This window comes from Microtus ochrogaster, unplaced genomic scaffold, assembly GCF_000317375.1.
Source record: "Microtus ochrogaster isolate Prairie Vole_2 unplaced genomic scaffold, MicOch1.0 UNK1, whole genome shotgun sequence".
Taxonomy (NCBI): domain Eukaryota; kingdom Metazoa; phylum Chordata; class Mammalia; order Rodentia; family Cricetidae; genus Microtus; species Microtus ochrogaster.
In genome coordinates, this window is record NW_004949099.1 from 15,501,820 (window position 1) to 15,515,259 (window position 13,440).

The window sequence follows — 13,440 nt, forward strand, 5'->3', positions numbered from 1 at the left end:
ACACACACACACACACACACACACACACACACACACACACACACACACACACAAATCCCTGCCCTGGGAGGGATGCTGCCAGGTGGAGAACTGCAGCACAACCTGCCGTGCGTTACCTGGCAAACTTCATAGAGTAATTTGTACTGCTCCTCTTGCTTCTGCGCGCTGCACAAGCTGCATCCCATGTTTGGAGGAATGTCAAAGAAAGCCTTCAGGACCGCCAGCGCCCGGGAAGCCGCTCCCTCAGCATGCAGGCATTGAAGGGCTCTCTGAGAGCCTCAGGTGAGCCAGGCAGCTGCAAAGCCTCACGCAGGCATGGCTCGCTGAGGCTGCAAAACAACTCTCTGCTTCCTCCACGCTGCCTTTCCTTCGCTCGCAGCATGCACGCACGCGCACGGACACACACACACACACACACACACACACACACGCACGCACACCCTCTGCTCCCTCCTCCTAGTGACTCTGGCAGCTGGATTGTGGTCCAATGCACACGCGATATATACTGCTGCTCATGCATATTAATCAGCTCTCATTGACTATTCATAACAGACAATGATACAGAAGCTATAATTGCCAACTATGACAGTTGAAATTTCTCTAATTAACAAGCAAGTGCTCCAGTGGTAGGGAATAATAAAAAGACACTAACAATTTTGCAAGCCATTTTCTGGCAGTTACAAATAAACATGACTACATTTTTTTTTTTCAGTAGGGTCTCTTAGGATAATCCCTAATGCATTTTGCCTAAGTAGAAATTCATTTTTAAATATATCATAAAATTTCTGATGATATAAAATGTATTTAAGGCTGCAGATAATGATGGCACATAAACAGATTTTATGGGAAGGACATGTTTTGAATAATATCCCAATAATGTTTAGCTCTGTACAAAGTTGTAGGGAAAAAAAATGCTCCACCTATGAATAAAATATACAAATTTAAATTGCAAGCTAGATCCGTGAGTATGTAAAGTAGCTAGGTGGGGTAAGGAGAGAGGCTGCCCTACAGGCGAGCAAGCAGATATTATTACCAACATACCCTGCCAATCCCGAAGGCAGAAACTTATTTGTCAAAGTGACCTAGAAGCAACAGAAGCACAGGCAGCCTCGTGCCATCTCCTCAGCGATGCAGATGTCACAGATAATGCAGAGATGACACTTCAGAGACAACTGTCACTGGCTGCTCCCACCTATGCTCTGGTATCCCACAGCTGCCCAGGTTCTGGAGCTGTGTCTAGTGTTGTGTGTGTGTCAAGGACGCAAGAAGAGTGGATAGTAAAGACAGAAGGTGAGCACGGACGGCGCTGGGGAGGGTCTGTCTTAAAAGACAACATTTTTTGTGTCTTCATTCAGTCCCTGTGCCACTGAACAAGCTTCAAGGCTTTTAAAACTACTTAAAAAAAAAAAATACCCTGCTTGCCCTTCTGCCTGAATGCAACACATTGGTGTTTCTTCCTAACCCAAAATGGCAATGCTGAAAATTCCCATAACCTCTTCCAGAGCCACCACCACCCCCTTCCTTAGATAAAGGGTGAAGTGTCTGAGAAAGACTCCCACATCCCCTGTCAGGAGGTGTCATGGGAGTGTAAGAATAATGCCTCCTTTTTCTGGGAGCCGAGACACACCTGAGATGTGAGTAAACCCGAGCCAGTTAACTCCTACTTAGGCCGGTAGCCAACAGGTGGGTAGGGTCCCATTTCCCAGACAGAAAATAAGGTACTGCCTCCCTGGCTGGGCCAGCACACAGCTCTAATGGCTGGAGGGGAGGATGGCCACTTCCATTTTGCGTCCTTATCTGTTGTTTCTGCTTCGGCTGGTACCAGCAAAGACAGGCATAGACTGCTGAACTGGAGGGTGGATCTGAGCAGGAGCCTTGATTGTCCACTGTCGGGGATTCTGGGAAGGGTCTTATGTAGTTATCAGCTTGTGGAACCTCCGTCCCCTCATTTTTAATTGTGGACATGTTAACCAATTGTTTTCCAGAGTGTTGTAGCACAGACCTGGGAGAAGGGAGGCTCCTCAAGACACAGAGCGAAAGGAAGGACAGGCCTATGTGTACCCTTGTCTCTTGCCTGCATCCAGCTCCTCACTGAGTCTGTTCTGCCCAACGGCCAATCGCACGTGCCTAAAAGCCCTCCAGTGACTTCTAATCATATTTGGATGAAAGCACAAAATTTACCCCAGGGACCCAGAAGGCCTGGCAAAATTTGGTCCTCGCCTATCAATTGTCAGGACTCTCCTCTTCCCCCTAGCTCTGCTTCTCAGCACACTCCAACCACACTCTTCCTCTTTCTCAACTGCTCTACCCTCCCAATTCTTATCAACCCTTTACTCAGTCTCAGTCCACAGGACCCTTCTTGAGGATAACCTGTGCTAGGTCACCTGCAGGCGACTCCTACAGGCATCCACTTTACAGTGTGCTCACCACTGTCACCTTACCATACTCTTTCCTCAGGGTGAAAACCACCACTGCTCCCCATCCCTGTGGTGTGTGTGTGTGTTTGTGTGTGCGCGCGCACATGAGCGTGCACGCGCGTGAATGTGTGTGCATGTATGCATGCCCACATACGCATGTAGAGGCCAGAGGTGGATTTCCAATGATCCCCTCGATCACTTCATATCTAACTTTTTAAGATAGAGCCTCTTGCACTGAACCTAGAGTTCCGCTGTTTTGATGGTGCTGGGTGCCTAGCAAGCCCCAGTGATCCCCCTGCTCCGGCTCCAGGCAGTAATACACAGCCACATCTAGCTTTGGCATGGATACCCAATCCAAATTCAGGTTCCCATACTTGTGCAGCAAGTACTTTACCCGCAAGCCATCTTCCAGCCCCTGGGCTAGCTTCAGACTCAGCCTGTTTGTTTACTGTCTCCTTACAGGAGGCTTAAGCTTCCTGAGGCAGTCTTAGCAACCCTGGGAGCTGAGGAAACACAGATCAGCTGGCTGGATGAGTTAGGTGGAAGACCACCTGGCGGCTCCACAAAGCACTGAATGCCAGTGCAAGGGGGTGAGCGCCCTCTTGAAACAGCACAGTGCCAGGTGTCCGTGGGAAGGGAAGGCTTGCGGTCATGGTTGGCTCCTCTAAAGGTACAAGGACCCTTGGCTTCACTGTCGTTCTTTGTTTACTTATTTTCAAACAACCACAAATAAATGTTGAAACGAACCCAAGTGGAATTGTTAAAGATGTATATGACTTGCTATGAATCTTTTAAGTTATAATCCCAAGCTGAGAGAGTTGTAGTGAACACTCCACTGGGCTTCAACACAGTGCCTGTTAAACATTTTGGTCTTCAGAGCCTTTTAAAAGCTTGAAAATGTTGAATCAAGTTGTAGATGCACACTTGTAATCCTAGCACTGAGGCAGGAGGATTGTCACAAGTCTAAGATCAGGCTGGGGTATATAAAAAGACACACTGTCTCAAAAACTGAGAAAGTATGACGGTGTCATTGGTGTAACATCCATATTTATCAGAATGCAAGAAAGCAGAAACTTAACACTTGTGTTCATTAATTCATTTTAAAATAGCAGCAACTGGGTGGGGAGAATGCCCAGTGAGTAAAGGCTTTCTCTGCAAGCATGAGCACCCAAGTTAGATCCCAGATTTCATGTGTAAGCACACATCTGGAATCCCAGAGTTCTTCTGGTGAGATGGGAGGTGAAAACAGGAGGCTCCCCAGAAGCTCTCTCTGAGTCAGCTAGCCTGGTGGCCAACAACAGTTTCAAACAGGGTAGAAGGCGAGAGGACCCCCCCATGCAACACACACACAAACAGTAGTAATACTAGTAATAAAGTCACAGTATAGCAATACAAATAGCATAATGGAAAGAAGTGACTGTACTTTCTACAACAGAAATTTTAAAGGGGAAGGGCAGTATTTTACATTTTATCAAAGCTCTCTGAGGATCATGGGAGACAGCAGATTGCCACACTTGCGGCTGTACCCAATGTCTGTGAGAAGCTTCATGTGGATGTTAGGAAATACCACCGGACTGTCTACTACTAACAGAATGCCAGTCTAAGAGGGAAAGCAGACTTTGGCATTTTCAGGCACATTTTTGACTTTGTAGATACTGAGAAACAAGCTTCCAGGGCCCTAGTGGGTTCCCAGGCCACACTCTGAAAAACCCCTGTCTCAGCAGAATATCTGAATAAGCTGGATGTCACATATCTCCTTGCCTGACACTGAGGTGGGGGACAGAGAGGACACCAGCCCAAAAATCTACTCTCAGTTCTGTTCCCATTTTTGGCAGTAAAACTTCACATAGAAATAACAACACAAAACTCTCATGTGCCCGGAGTGCCCCAAACAAGACTAACAAAGTGAACATCTGCCCCTTACTTGGGACAATCGTCAAACACATGTACAATGCAAATTTCACTTTCGTATCTTGTTTTCTCTGTGCCTCTGAGAATCATGATCTTCCCGAGAAACGTTCACCTATGTGATGGAACACACTTAAGCACTGAGTCACACTGATGCCAGTGGCAGTGTGAGGACACCCACTGTTAGAGACTGGAAGGCAAGAATGAAAAACCGCACGTTGCGCAATGGCACCTATTGTCTGGAGAAGATGGTCATCGGGTTTTCCTCAGTTAGCAACAGTATTACCTGAAAATCCCAACAGGCTTGTCAGAGTACAAGGCGCTCTGCTCAGCCACCTGGTACTTCTCACACCTGTCTCTTCCTGCCTTCCTGGACATTGAAAATGAGGTGCAAAGAGGGGTCAGCAGAGTGCTCAATACACCAGAGGAGGCCATCTGCAAACACCGAAGGGGCCGGGGCACAGCTTTAGTAACTGGTCTTTGAACATCCAATTCACTGAAGACTGTGCTGGCTAGTTCTGATGTCAGCTCGACACAGGCAGAGTTACCTGGGAAGACTCCAATTGAGAAAATGCCCCCTCCGGCCCCTGCAACCAGATTGGCCTGTGGGTAAGCCTATGGTGCATTTTCTTGATGCATGATTGATGTGAGAGAGCCTTGCCTACTGTGGGCGCTGCCACCTCTGGGCTGGTGGTCCTGGGAGCTAGAAGAAAGCAGGCAGCAAAAGCCAACAAGAATCATTCTTTTTTGGCTTCTGATCCAGTTCCTTGTCTCAAAATCCCTGCCTTGACTTCCCTGGATGATGGACTCTAAGCTATAAGATGAAATAAACCCTTTCCTCCCCAGGTTGCTTTTGGTCATGGTGTTTTATCATAGCAATAAAAACCCTACCCAAGACAGAGGTGATGCTCAGGGCCAGCAGGGGTAGATGTGAACTTACCTGCACAGAACTGCTGAGTAAGCTCTCTAAAGTGAACACACTGTTTTCCACACAAACTGTGTTATCTTGTCTGATACACGAAATAGGACCTGCTCATATTCTCTGGTGTATGAGAAACGCAGGTCTCATCAAACTATAGACAAAAACTTCCCTATGGACTTCCTGGACGACAGCAAAAATAGATGTGGTATGACAGGGGCAACGAGGCAGAAAATGCCATGTAGAACAGTTGTACCGGTGAGTGTTGGGACAGAAATGCCCTCCCCCAAGTCTCCCAGCTACTCAGGTTGATCTTACTGCCTTGGCCCTTCCTCAGATCACTTTCAACTTCCTTTCAGATCACAATTGTTAACACATCTTCCTCATAGCCCCCAATCTCCTTCATCCTCCAGTCCTTATTATAGATCGTGGTTAGAGTATTTATTACACACGCCCAGTGCACACGACAACCACCTGGCAAGTTCACCACAGCACCAAGTGAAAGCTCCCCAACCAAGGGCCAAGTCATTCTATTTGTCCTCCTTTTCTTCATCTGCTGGGGACGTGCACACTGGTGTCTGGTAGCATTTAACTGTGTCAGGTGCTGCACTCTGCCTGGAGAACTCAACTTCACATCCATTAGTATGTCCTTGACCTCACCTCCCTTTCATGGCACCACGCTGCAGGCTGTGGTGCTGCAGGCCTTGGTGAACCTTCTGCATAAGTCCCAGGAGGAGTTAGCCTACACCTGCACCACCCTCCTCTTCCTGTAGCCCCTGTCTGCACCAGTCTCCTCTTCCTAGCTTGAAACTCTTCTAGAACCAAATCCCATACCTCATGCAGCTCTATCTACCCAACTCTTCCCTGTGAGGGTGATTGGTAAATAACCAACAAACAAATTCATATCAGATACAGGACAAGATCTGAACTCTGCAGGGTAGCTCTTCTGAGTTAGTTGAATATTGAATCAACAAACAGTATTCAACAGAGACAAAGGAAGTTTGCTTCCACCAGAAAGTTAAGGCTTAAAGCTTGGGAAACACATATTTTCTGCCTTGGACAGAAGAATTATTCCTATAAGTCCTATAGTCCAGTCTTGGCCAGGGATTTAGAGTTGTGCTCTGTGGAAACGATTTAATGCCTTCTAGTTAACCCTCAACCAGGCAAGCTGAGGTTTTGACAGCTTGCTCGAACCACAGTTAGCGAGTTGCCCTGGGCTTGATGAGAGGCAGGCAGTTGCTTGAAACGTAAGACTGGAAAGCCAGCGTGCCTTTTTAGCTGAGGAGAACACATCTTCAAAGGTACCAGCAAACACAAAGGAGATGATCTGAAGACACGCAGGAGCAACTGTGAGTGTGGTTTTGTTTCCAAGAAGCTCTGTGTGTTTAGAACATCAGCGCAGGCTCTCGCATCTCATCCTGAGCAATAAAAAGGGTTTTTTTCCTTCTCCAGATTGACTGGGGTCTGCTGTCTCAAGGAAATTTGCCTGGGCATCTAGGAATCTCATGGAATACTCTGGCTGCTGGAGATTGACAGCTTCCTGTTTGTGCTTGAAGCTCTTGGAGATGCTGTGCCCTGCAAGGAGGTTGGATAAGGAATGAGGCAAGCAGACTGATGAGCATATACTGCAGCCGCCTTCAAATTTCATGCAGGCAGATGAGCATCTGTCTCTAAGACCTGATAAGTAGATCACAAAGTGGCTGCTGGACAAGAATGCAGTGAAGGCCAGTAATGGGGAGAATGCACCTGCTGTGTCCATGAAAGCGGGAGAGAAAAGATCTTGACAGACCTCAGCTTCAACAAAAAGAAAAAGTTTCCTTATGTACATGAGCTATGAGGTTACCCCTGTGAGATGTCTGGTCTTTGGATGGCCACAAAACGTTGTGATATTGCCTGGACCTCTTCCAGTCATGGATGATAGATGAGTGTCTCTCTTTTCCCCAGATGAACTTGGAATTCCTGAGAATGGATTCCCCTAAATGCCTGGAGTGATCCTCAGCCCTAGAAGATCCCACAAAGCGTGTGGGAAGAGCAAGTCTGAGTTCCTACAAGGGCATCGTGTGGGCTGTGGTGTGGGCATCTGGATAGGGCAGGGAGGTATGCTGAAATGACTCAGTCCAGTCTATGGAATAACTTGTAGAAGGGTAGGATGAGCTCATAGCATCTTGGGAATTGGGTTTTTCTACCTTATGGCAGGGTACCATCTGCTCCAGTGTTGCAGGGGGGTACTCATCAAAGAACAAAAGCCTGTCAGAGTTCTTAGAACATATTCTGCAAGTGGCCAATGAAGCAAGAAAAACTGACAATCCGGAGGGATAGGAAAACCATTCTTGCACTAGTTAGGGGCAACAACCTTTTCTCACAAGGGTAGGCAAGAGAGAAAATATCTTTTGGGGACAAGAAGCAGAATCAAGACTATCACACTGTCTTGTATATTCATAACAAACCCTTAAACAGAGACTTCATCCACTGTTTTCAGTGGGCTGGTTCTGGATTTGGTTCGTGGATCGTAAGTACCCAATTAGGACATTTGGATTTGAGCAAAGGCTCTTTGATATTAATGACAGAATGAGCCAGTAACCCTCACCACCCCACCCAGCCATTCCTGTTCAACCCCAGTGGGAACTGTGGCTGAACAGAGCCAAAGCAATGTGCCCAAGAACACTGGGCATGCACCTGGCAGCAATGAGATCAGAGTTTGGACTGCTTACCCCTAAGGCAGGTAAGACCTTGCCTGGCCATTAGGAATGCTGATGTATGCAGTAGGCTTTACAGGCTACCTTCTTGTTGGGAAAGGGCTGGGTCTGGTAAAGAAAACAGCTCAAGAAACACAATGTCCTCACAAAAAGAAACCAGTCAACACATGTGTTGTGTCAAGAGTTAGCTGGCCAGCAGGACCAGACATGAATGGCCAGCATCATGAGATGTCTTGTCTCATTCTAGACAATTGTTCTTCCCATGTATAGCCACCAAAGAGCTGGGTCCACAGGAGTCTCGGCCAAGTACGACAAATAGGAAGTATCTCAGATCTACGTCTGATGTCTGGGCTTAGGAAAGATGATGGATATGTAACAGGTTCATTCTGCATGATCTGTGGAAGTGACAGAGGCTCTTGTGACCGGGCCCATGCTCCTAGCCCACCTTGCTCGTGATCACAGACCTGAGAGAAACCGGTGTGTGTGCTCCAATCCCTGCATATGAGGTTCCGCTGGGTGGCAATAAAGTCCAGGTTGGGAAGAAAGAAGAGATGGAACCTCACTGACAGGAAAGTGATGGGAAGCAGAGGTCTGGAAGAGCAGCAGGAATCCAGACAAGCGCAAGTTCAACAGCTTAGGTTCCAGACGACTTAAGACTGGCTGAGTTATGAGAGTAGAGGGCTGGCTCTGAGGAGCGAGGGAGGCATGGGATAGGGTGGTCAGAGCACAAGACAGGGAAAAGGGAAGACCCTCTGGGGACACACGGAAACATCTCTGGTGTGTCGCGGAGATTTATAGAGTAACACGCTTGTAAAGAATACCCAGGGGACAACCATAAGCTACAAAACCGCGGGAGGGAGGAGAGCAGATGTGACCTCATCTCATTATTTTAAAAATTAAGTTAGTTTCAAACTGGATGCTGCTTTCGCACAGTGGCAGCATCTTCAAATTTGTTTTAATTAAATGGTAATTCAGAAAATCAGAAACAATTAAACATCAACAGCTGCAATCTAAAATATGGGTTTTTTTTTTAAAAAAATCTTTTGTGAAGTTCCAATGCTCTGGTACAGAGACCATAGGAACATGTGACAAAACTGAGCAGTAGCAGAGCAAAGCTGGTCCCTGGAAATGAGGTGCATGGTCCTGACCGCTCGGCTGCTCCTAGGTCCTGTCATGGGCCTGTTGAAGCTACGGAGTGCCAAGGTGTCGGATTTATGCAAGGTTGGTTATATATTATGATATAAATATAAAACCTCTGTCTGAGGCCACCGGTGGCAGTTAGGTCCCACTAAAGGGAGGCGGCGTCTCCTGGGAGCTCCTTCTAAGAGAAACTGTGAGAACTACTTCACTGTTCCCAGCCTCCCTATGTCAGAGCCTAGGGCTGCAGAGTAAGTACCAGTGGTGCTGTTAGTGGCTAGAAGTCAGCGCCTTGTCTCATACTTCCCTCCGTTCGCTCACCGTTGTTACTCATCAACCACCGGGAACCAGACACCACTGTTTAGTGATCAACACGGCAGTTCCCACCCCTGTCCTCATGCAGTAGCCCTGTCCTCTGCATCTCACTTTTGGCTTCCATGGGGGCACCAGTGGCTTTGGCTGAGACTGCTGATGCTGTCCCAGTTGTCATACTCCGTCCGTTGGTCCTCAGCTTAGGTGACATGTCTACAGTGTCTTGCCCTGTGTGGTCTTCCCGTTTTCCTTCTGTGGCTTCCAGCTACAGGGGGCTGCGATGATCATTCATCAATAGCCTCTGCTACTATTTATGTAATCGTTCTCTTTAAATTTGGTTTCACTTATGTGTGTTTTTGAAATAAAATCTAATCCCCACAATGCACAAAATCAATCACTTGCGATGTGTAAACTATATGGATTTAAAAATAAGAAGACTCAGCCTATACCACACCATACTGACAGCCTGCTGAGTTCCAGGGTAGGTTGAATTTCCACTTTGTACTCCAGTCCAGCTTCACTGTGGCTTCCCACACACTGTCTCACCAGCTCTGTAGGCTTGGCTTCCAGGACTTGCTGTGTTCTGGTCTGTTTTCTGAGGGATGTCTGAAATCTTTCACTTTACCACTCATTGGTGGACTTGCTATCTTCCCTGGGCCTTTGCATGTTGCAGTCTGAACTCCATCCTTCAGCTCCCGCATTCATATTAAAGCCAGCTTCACTATCAAAAGTGGTCTGAAGATCTACAGCATCTGTCACCATCTGCATGGTGCCACCTTCTTGAGGCATGGCCTTCTATATTCCCAACCATTTAATTCAAACAGGTAAGAGTTTATGCTAAGGCTTTGGGATAGAGCGGCATCCAGGACGAGTCAGGGACCAACAAGAGAGAGAATCTGCTGAGTGGAGTGGTCCCGGAGCCTCCAGGCATGGGGGCGTAGAGAAGTAAATCCTCAAGAACTGTGCACTTGAAGGCAGATGAAGGATGAGATAGAAGCGATGCTCGAGAAAGGGCCTGTAGTTGTTTACGCTAGAGCGAAGGGGGAAAGGTTGAAGGAACTGAAAGGGTTGGGCTGTGGAGATGGCTCAGTCAACAAAAGCTCGGCTGTATGAGTACAAGAACCTGGCTTCAATCCCTAGAATCTGAAGAAAAACTGGGCATGGTGGCAAGTTATTGTGATCCCGGTGCCAGCGAGGAAAGCCAGGTAGATTCCTGAGGCTCACTAGACAGCCAGCCTAGCCAAACTGGCTAGATGCAAGCCAATGAGAGGCTCAGTCTCAAAACACCATCATCACCACGGCTAGTGTCTTGAGGAATGATACCCAAGGTAGTATCACATCCATATGTACACATGTACAAACACATGTACAAACACATGTACAAACACATGAACAAAAACACACATACAGAGGCACATAAGTGCACATGGACAGAGAGTGAGAAAGTGGCATGAAACTCGAGGCAAAGAGAGCTTATATCTTAATTTTGAACTGGGCATCCAAGCCACAAACAGCTTTGCATTATTTTTCGGAGGCTCTGAGACGGGACCAGAGTGCCTGTGGCTATTTTGTCAGTTTTTCCTTTTTGTTTGTCCTTTTCCAGATCCTGGAATTCAGGACACACCCCCACAGTACTGTCCCTTCTAAGAGCTTGGGATTGAGTCACGGGCTGCTTGGCTGTGAGGGCTGAAGAGGCTGGATAATGGGGGAAGCGTGTGCTGCTGGGTAACCTGGGCATTAGACAGAAGCTGGCTGCGTAGTTTAAGACAGCTCTACTCAGAAGATAAACAAGGAGCACCGAAGACACTTACTTGGGGGGAAAAAGCATTGCCAACTGAGGCTTCATAATTCACTCGTACCTATGAGGTTTAAGTGCCATCGAGTCTGAAATTACTTACAAAGGTTCTACCTAGATTTACTTTCTATATAAAACAGCACTTCACAGAGGAAGTTAGCAAATGCCATCGTGACCAATGGTTTGTTTTGAGAGGGAGATGTTGCCAACAAATGGCAATCCTAATTTTTAAACCTTCTCTGGGAAAATATAAAAAATCTAGTATTTTTGTGAACTGGATGAGAACCAGTGACATTGTACTTAATCTTAAAAACTGATATATGTGTGTTCAAATGCTAATAAAAGTTTTCTACACTATAAATGGGGAGGAGCTGGACACTAGATCACAGACAACACACTCTCTTTAGGATTCTCGTCTTACGGCTAGCGCCTAGAGGCAGGGAAAATGGAAGTGATTTAGAACAGTCTTTGGTAAGATACGTTTGATATTATCGGGCTTGCTGAAGCGCAACACTAATACCAGAGAGATACGAAGGTGTGAAAGTCATGACAGTGTGTTCAAATGCTGGGAGGCCTTGAGCTAACATCTTCCAGGTAAGTTGCCTGTGCCCGCAGGCAGTGCTGTGCTCGGCGATATCAACTTGAATGCTGATGAGTGGGTTCTACGAAACCACAATTTCGGTTTGGGAAGGAAGGGAAGAATGTTAAGACCCTGTTTCACCGTCTTCCTTTCCTAGCAGGGGAGACCTGGGAGGACAATGAATTCTGCCTGGCTTTTTTCTGTGTCCTGCTCGACCCACCTGGAGGTAAGTCATGTTATTATAGGAAATGGAAACACAGTCACAGGCAAGTGGATACTTGGGCAAGCCATACCATGGCCCCACTCAACCACCTCATCAACTAATTATTACCGATGGCTTGTGCTCTCTAGAGCAGCAAGACACCATCATTTGGATACTACGGACTGGCATCACTAAAGAAGAGTGCTGAGGATGAAGATTCTAGCTATAAGCACACTGTCTTATAAGCATCACAAAAGGCTTCATGTTAGTGCCTTCCTTGGAAGAAGAAAACAAAACCACTCAGAGGTTAAGAGCACTGACTGTTCTTCCAGAGGTCCTGAGTTCAATTCCCAGCAACCACATGGTGGCTCACAACCATCTGTTATGAGATCTGGTGCCCTCTTCTGGCCTGCAGCATACATGCAGGGAAAACTGTATACATAATTAATAAATAAATCTAAAACAAAAACAAAAACAAAACCACAACCAACTCCAAAGACATACTCCACCTGATCTAAGAATTTTTAAAAGTGAGTGAGCACTTATTAAATTCTCAGTACCCTCTTCCCAGCCTCACCCGTTGACTATGCCTCTGGCCACAGTCCTGTGGAAAGCAGCACAGCCCAGTAGTGTAGAGCAAAGGGAAGAACAGGATGCTTCTGGACATGAGAGATGCCCGGCAGGATGAAGAAGGGGCAGGGGCGCTATGGAGAAAGGAGGCTCCAGAGCCTCGTGTGTCACATGCTGAGCTGCTCTGTAGCCAAGGGTACGTTCTCTATGCCCATGCTTCAAGAATCCCACATCTTGTAGTGCCCCAGACCCACTCTCTCCCACAGCATTTCTTCCCTACTTGTTGTGCCAGCTACGTGGTGACAGCAATGTGGCAGGATTCTTGACTGATTCTGAGTGGCACGGGCTCCATCTTCCTACTTCATGCCAACCTCCTGAAATGCAGCAGGTTTTCTGCAGCCTGTGTATTAATATCTGTCCTTCAGCCAACTCCCCCTCCCGTATTGCTATTCTAAGAGAAATGACCTCTGTGACTCTTCTTTACCTTGTATTCTTACACTGGGCTCCCCCCATGTTTCTCACCCAGGATATTCGTTCTGTTTTACATCCCTGTGGGAAAATACCCGATGTAACCCAAGGAAGGGAGGGTCTTTGTAGTTACAGTCCCTCGTGGCTGCAAGAGCATGAGACAGTCAGGCAGCAGGAAGAAATCAATGATATTGCTCAGCTCACTTACTCCTTTTCATTTGGTTCAGGGTCCCAACCCATAGGAGCTGCTGCCTGGGCCTAGGGAGGGTCTTCCGACCTCAATGAACACAATTTTAAAAGTCCCTCACAGACGTGCCCAGGGGTTTCTTCTCCTACAAAATTTCAGATGTCTTCAAGTTGTCTGTATTTGCCATTATACTAGTCACACAGGAAGGCAGCCTCCTTGATGCCTATGAACTTAGGCTTTCCATACTAA

The 13,440-nt window shown here is 47.0% G+C and overlaps 1 protein-coding gene across 2 annotated transcripts in view; it reads right to left on the bottom strand.

Moving 5' to 3' along the window:
- Pdzrn3 (PDZ domain containing ring finger 3) overlaps nt 1-13,440 on the bottom strand; it is a 230,050-nt gene that overhangs the window by 45,577 nt on the left and 171,033 nt on the right. The window contains exon 1 of one of the 2 annotated variants that reach the window (XM_013353064.2): nt 117-259. The exons of the other annotated variant lie outside the window; for it this stretch is intronic. Within the exon in view, the coding sequence (XP_013208518.2) occupies nt 117-185 (69 nt within the window). The 5' untranslated portion in view covers nt 186-259. Of the gene's footprint in view, nt 1-116; nt 260-13,440 lie in introns of those variants that run through there. 2 annotated transcript variants of the gene reach the window in all.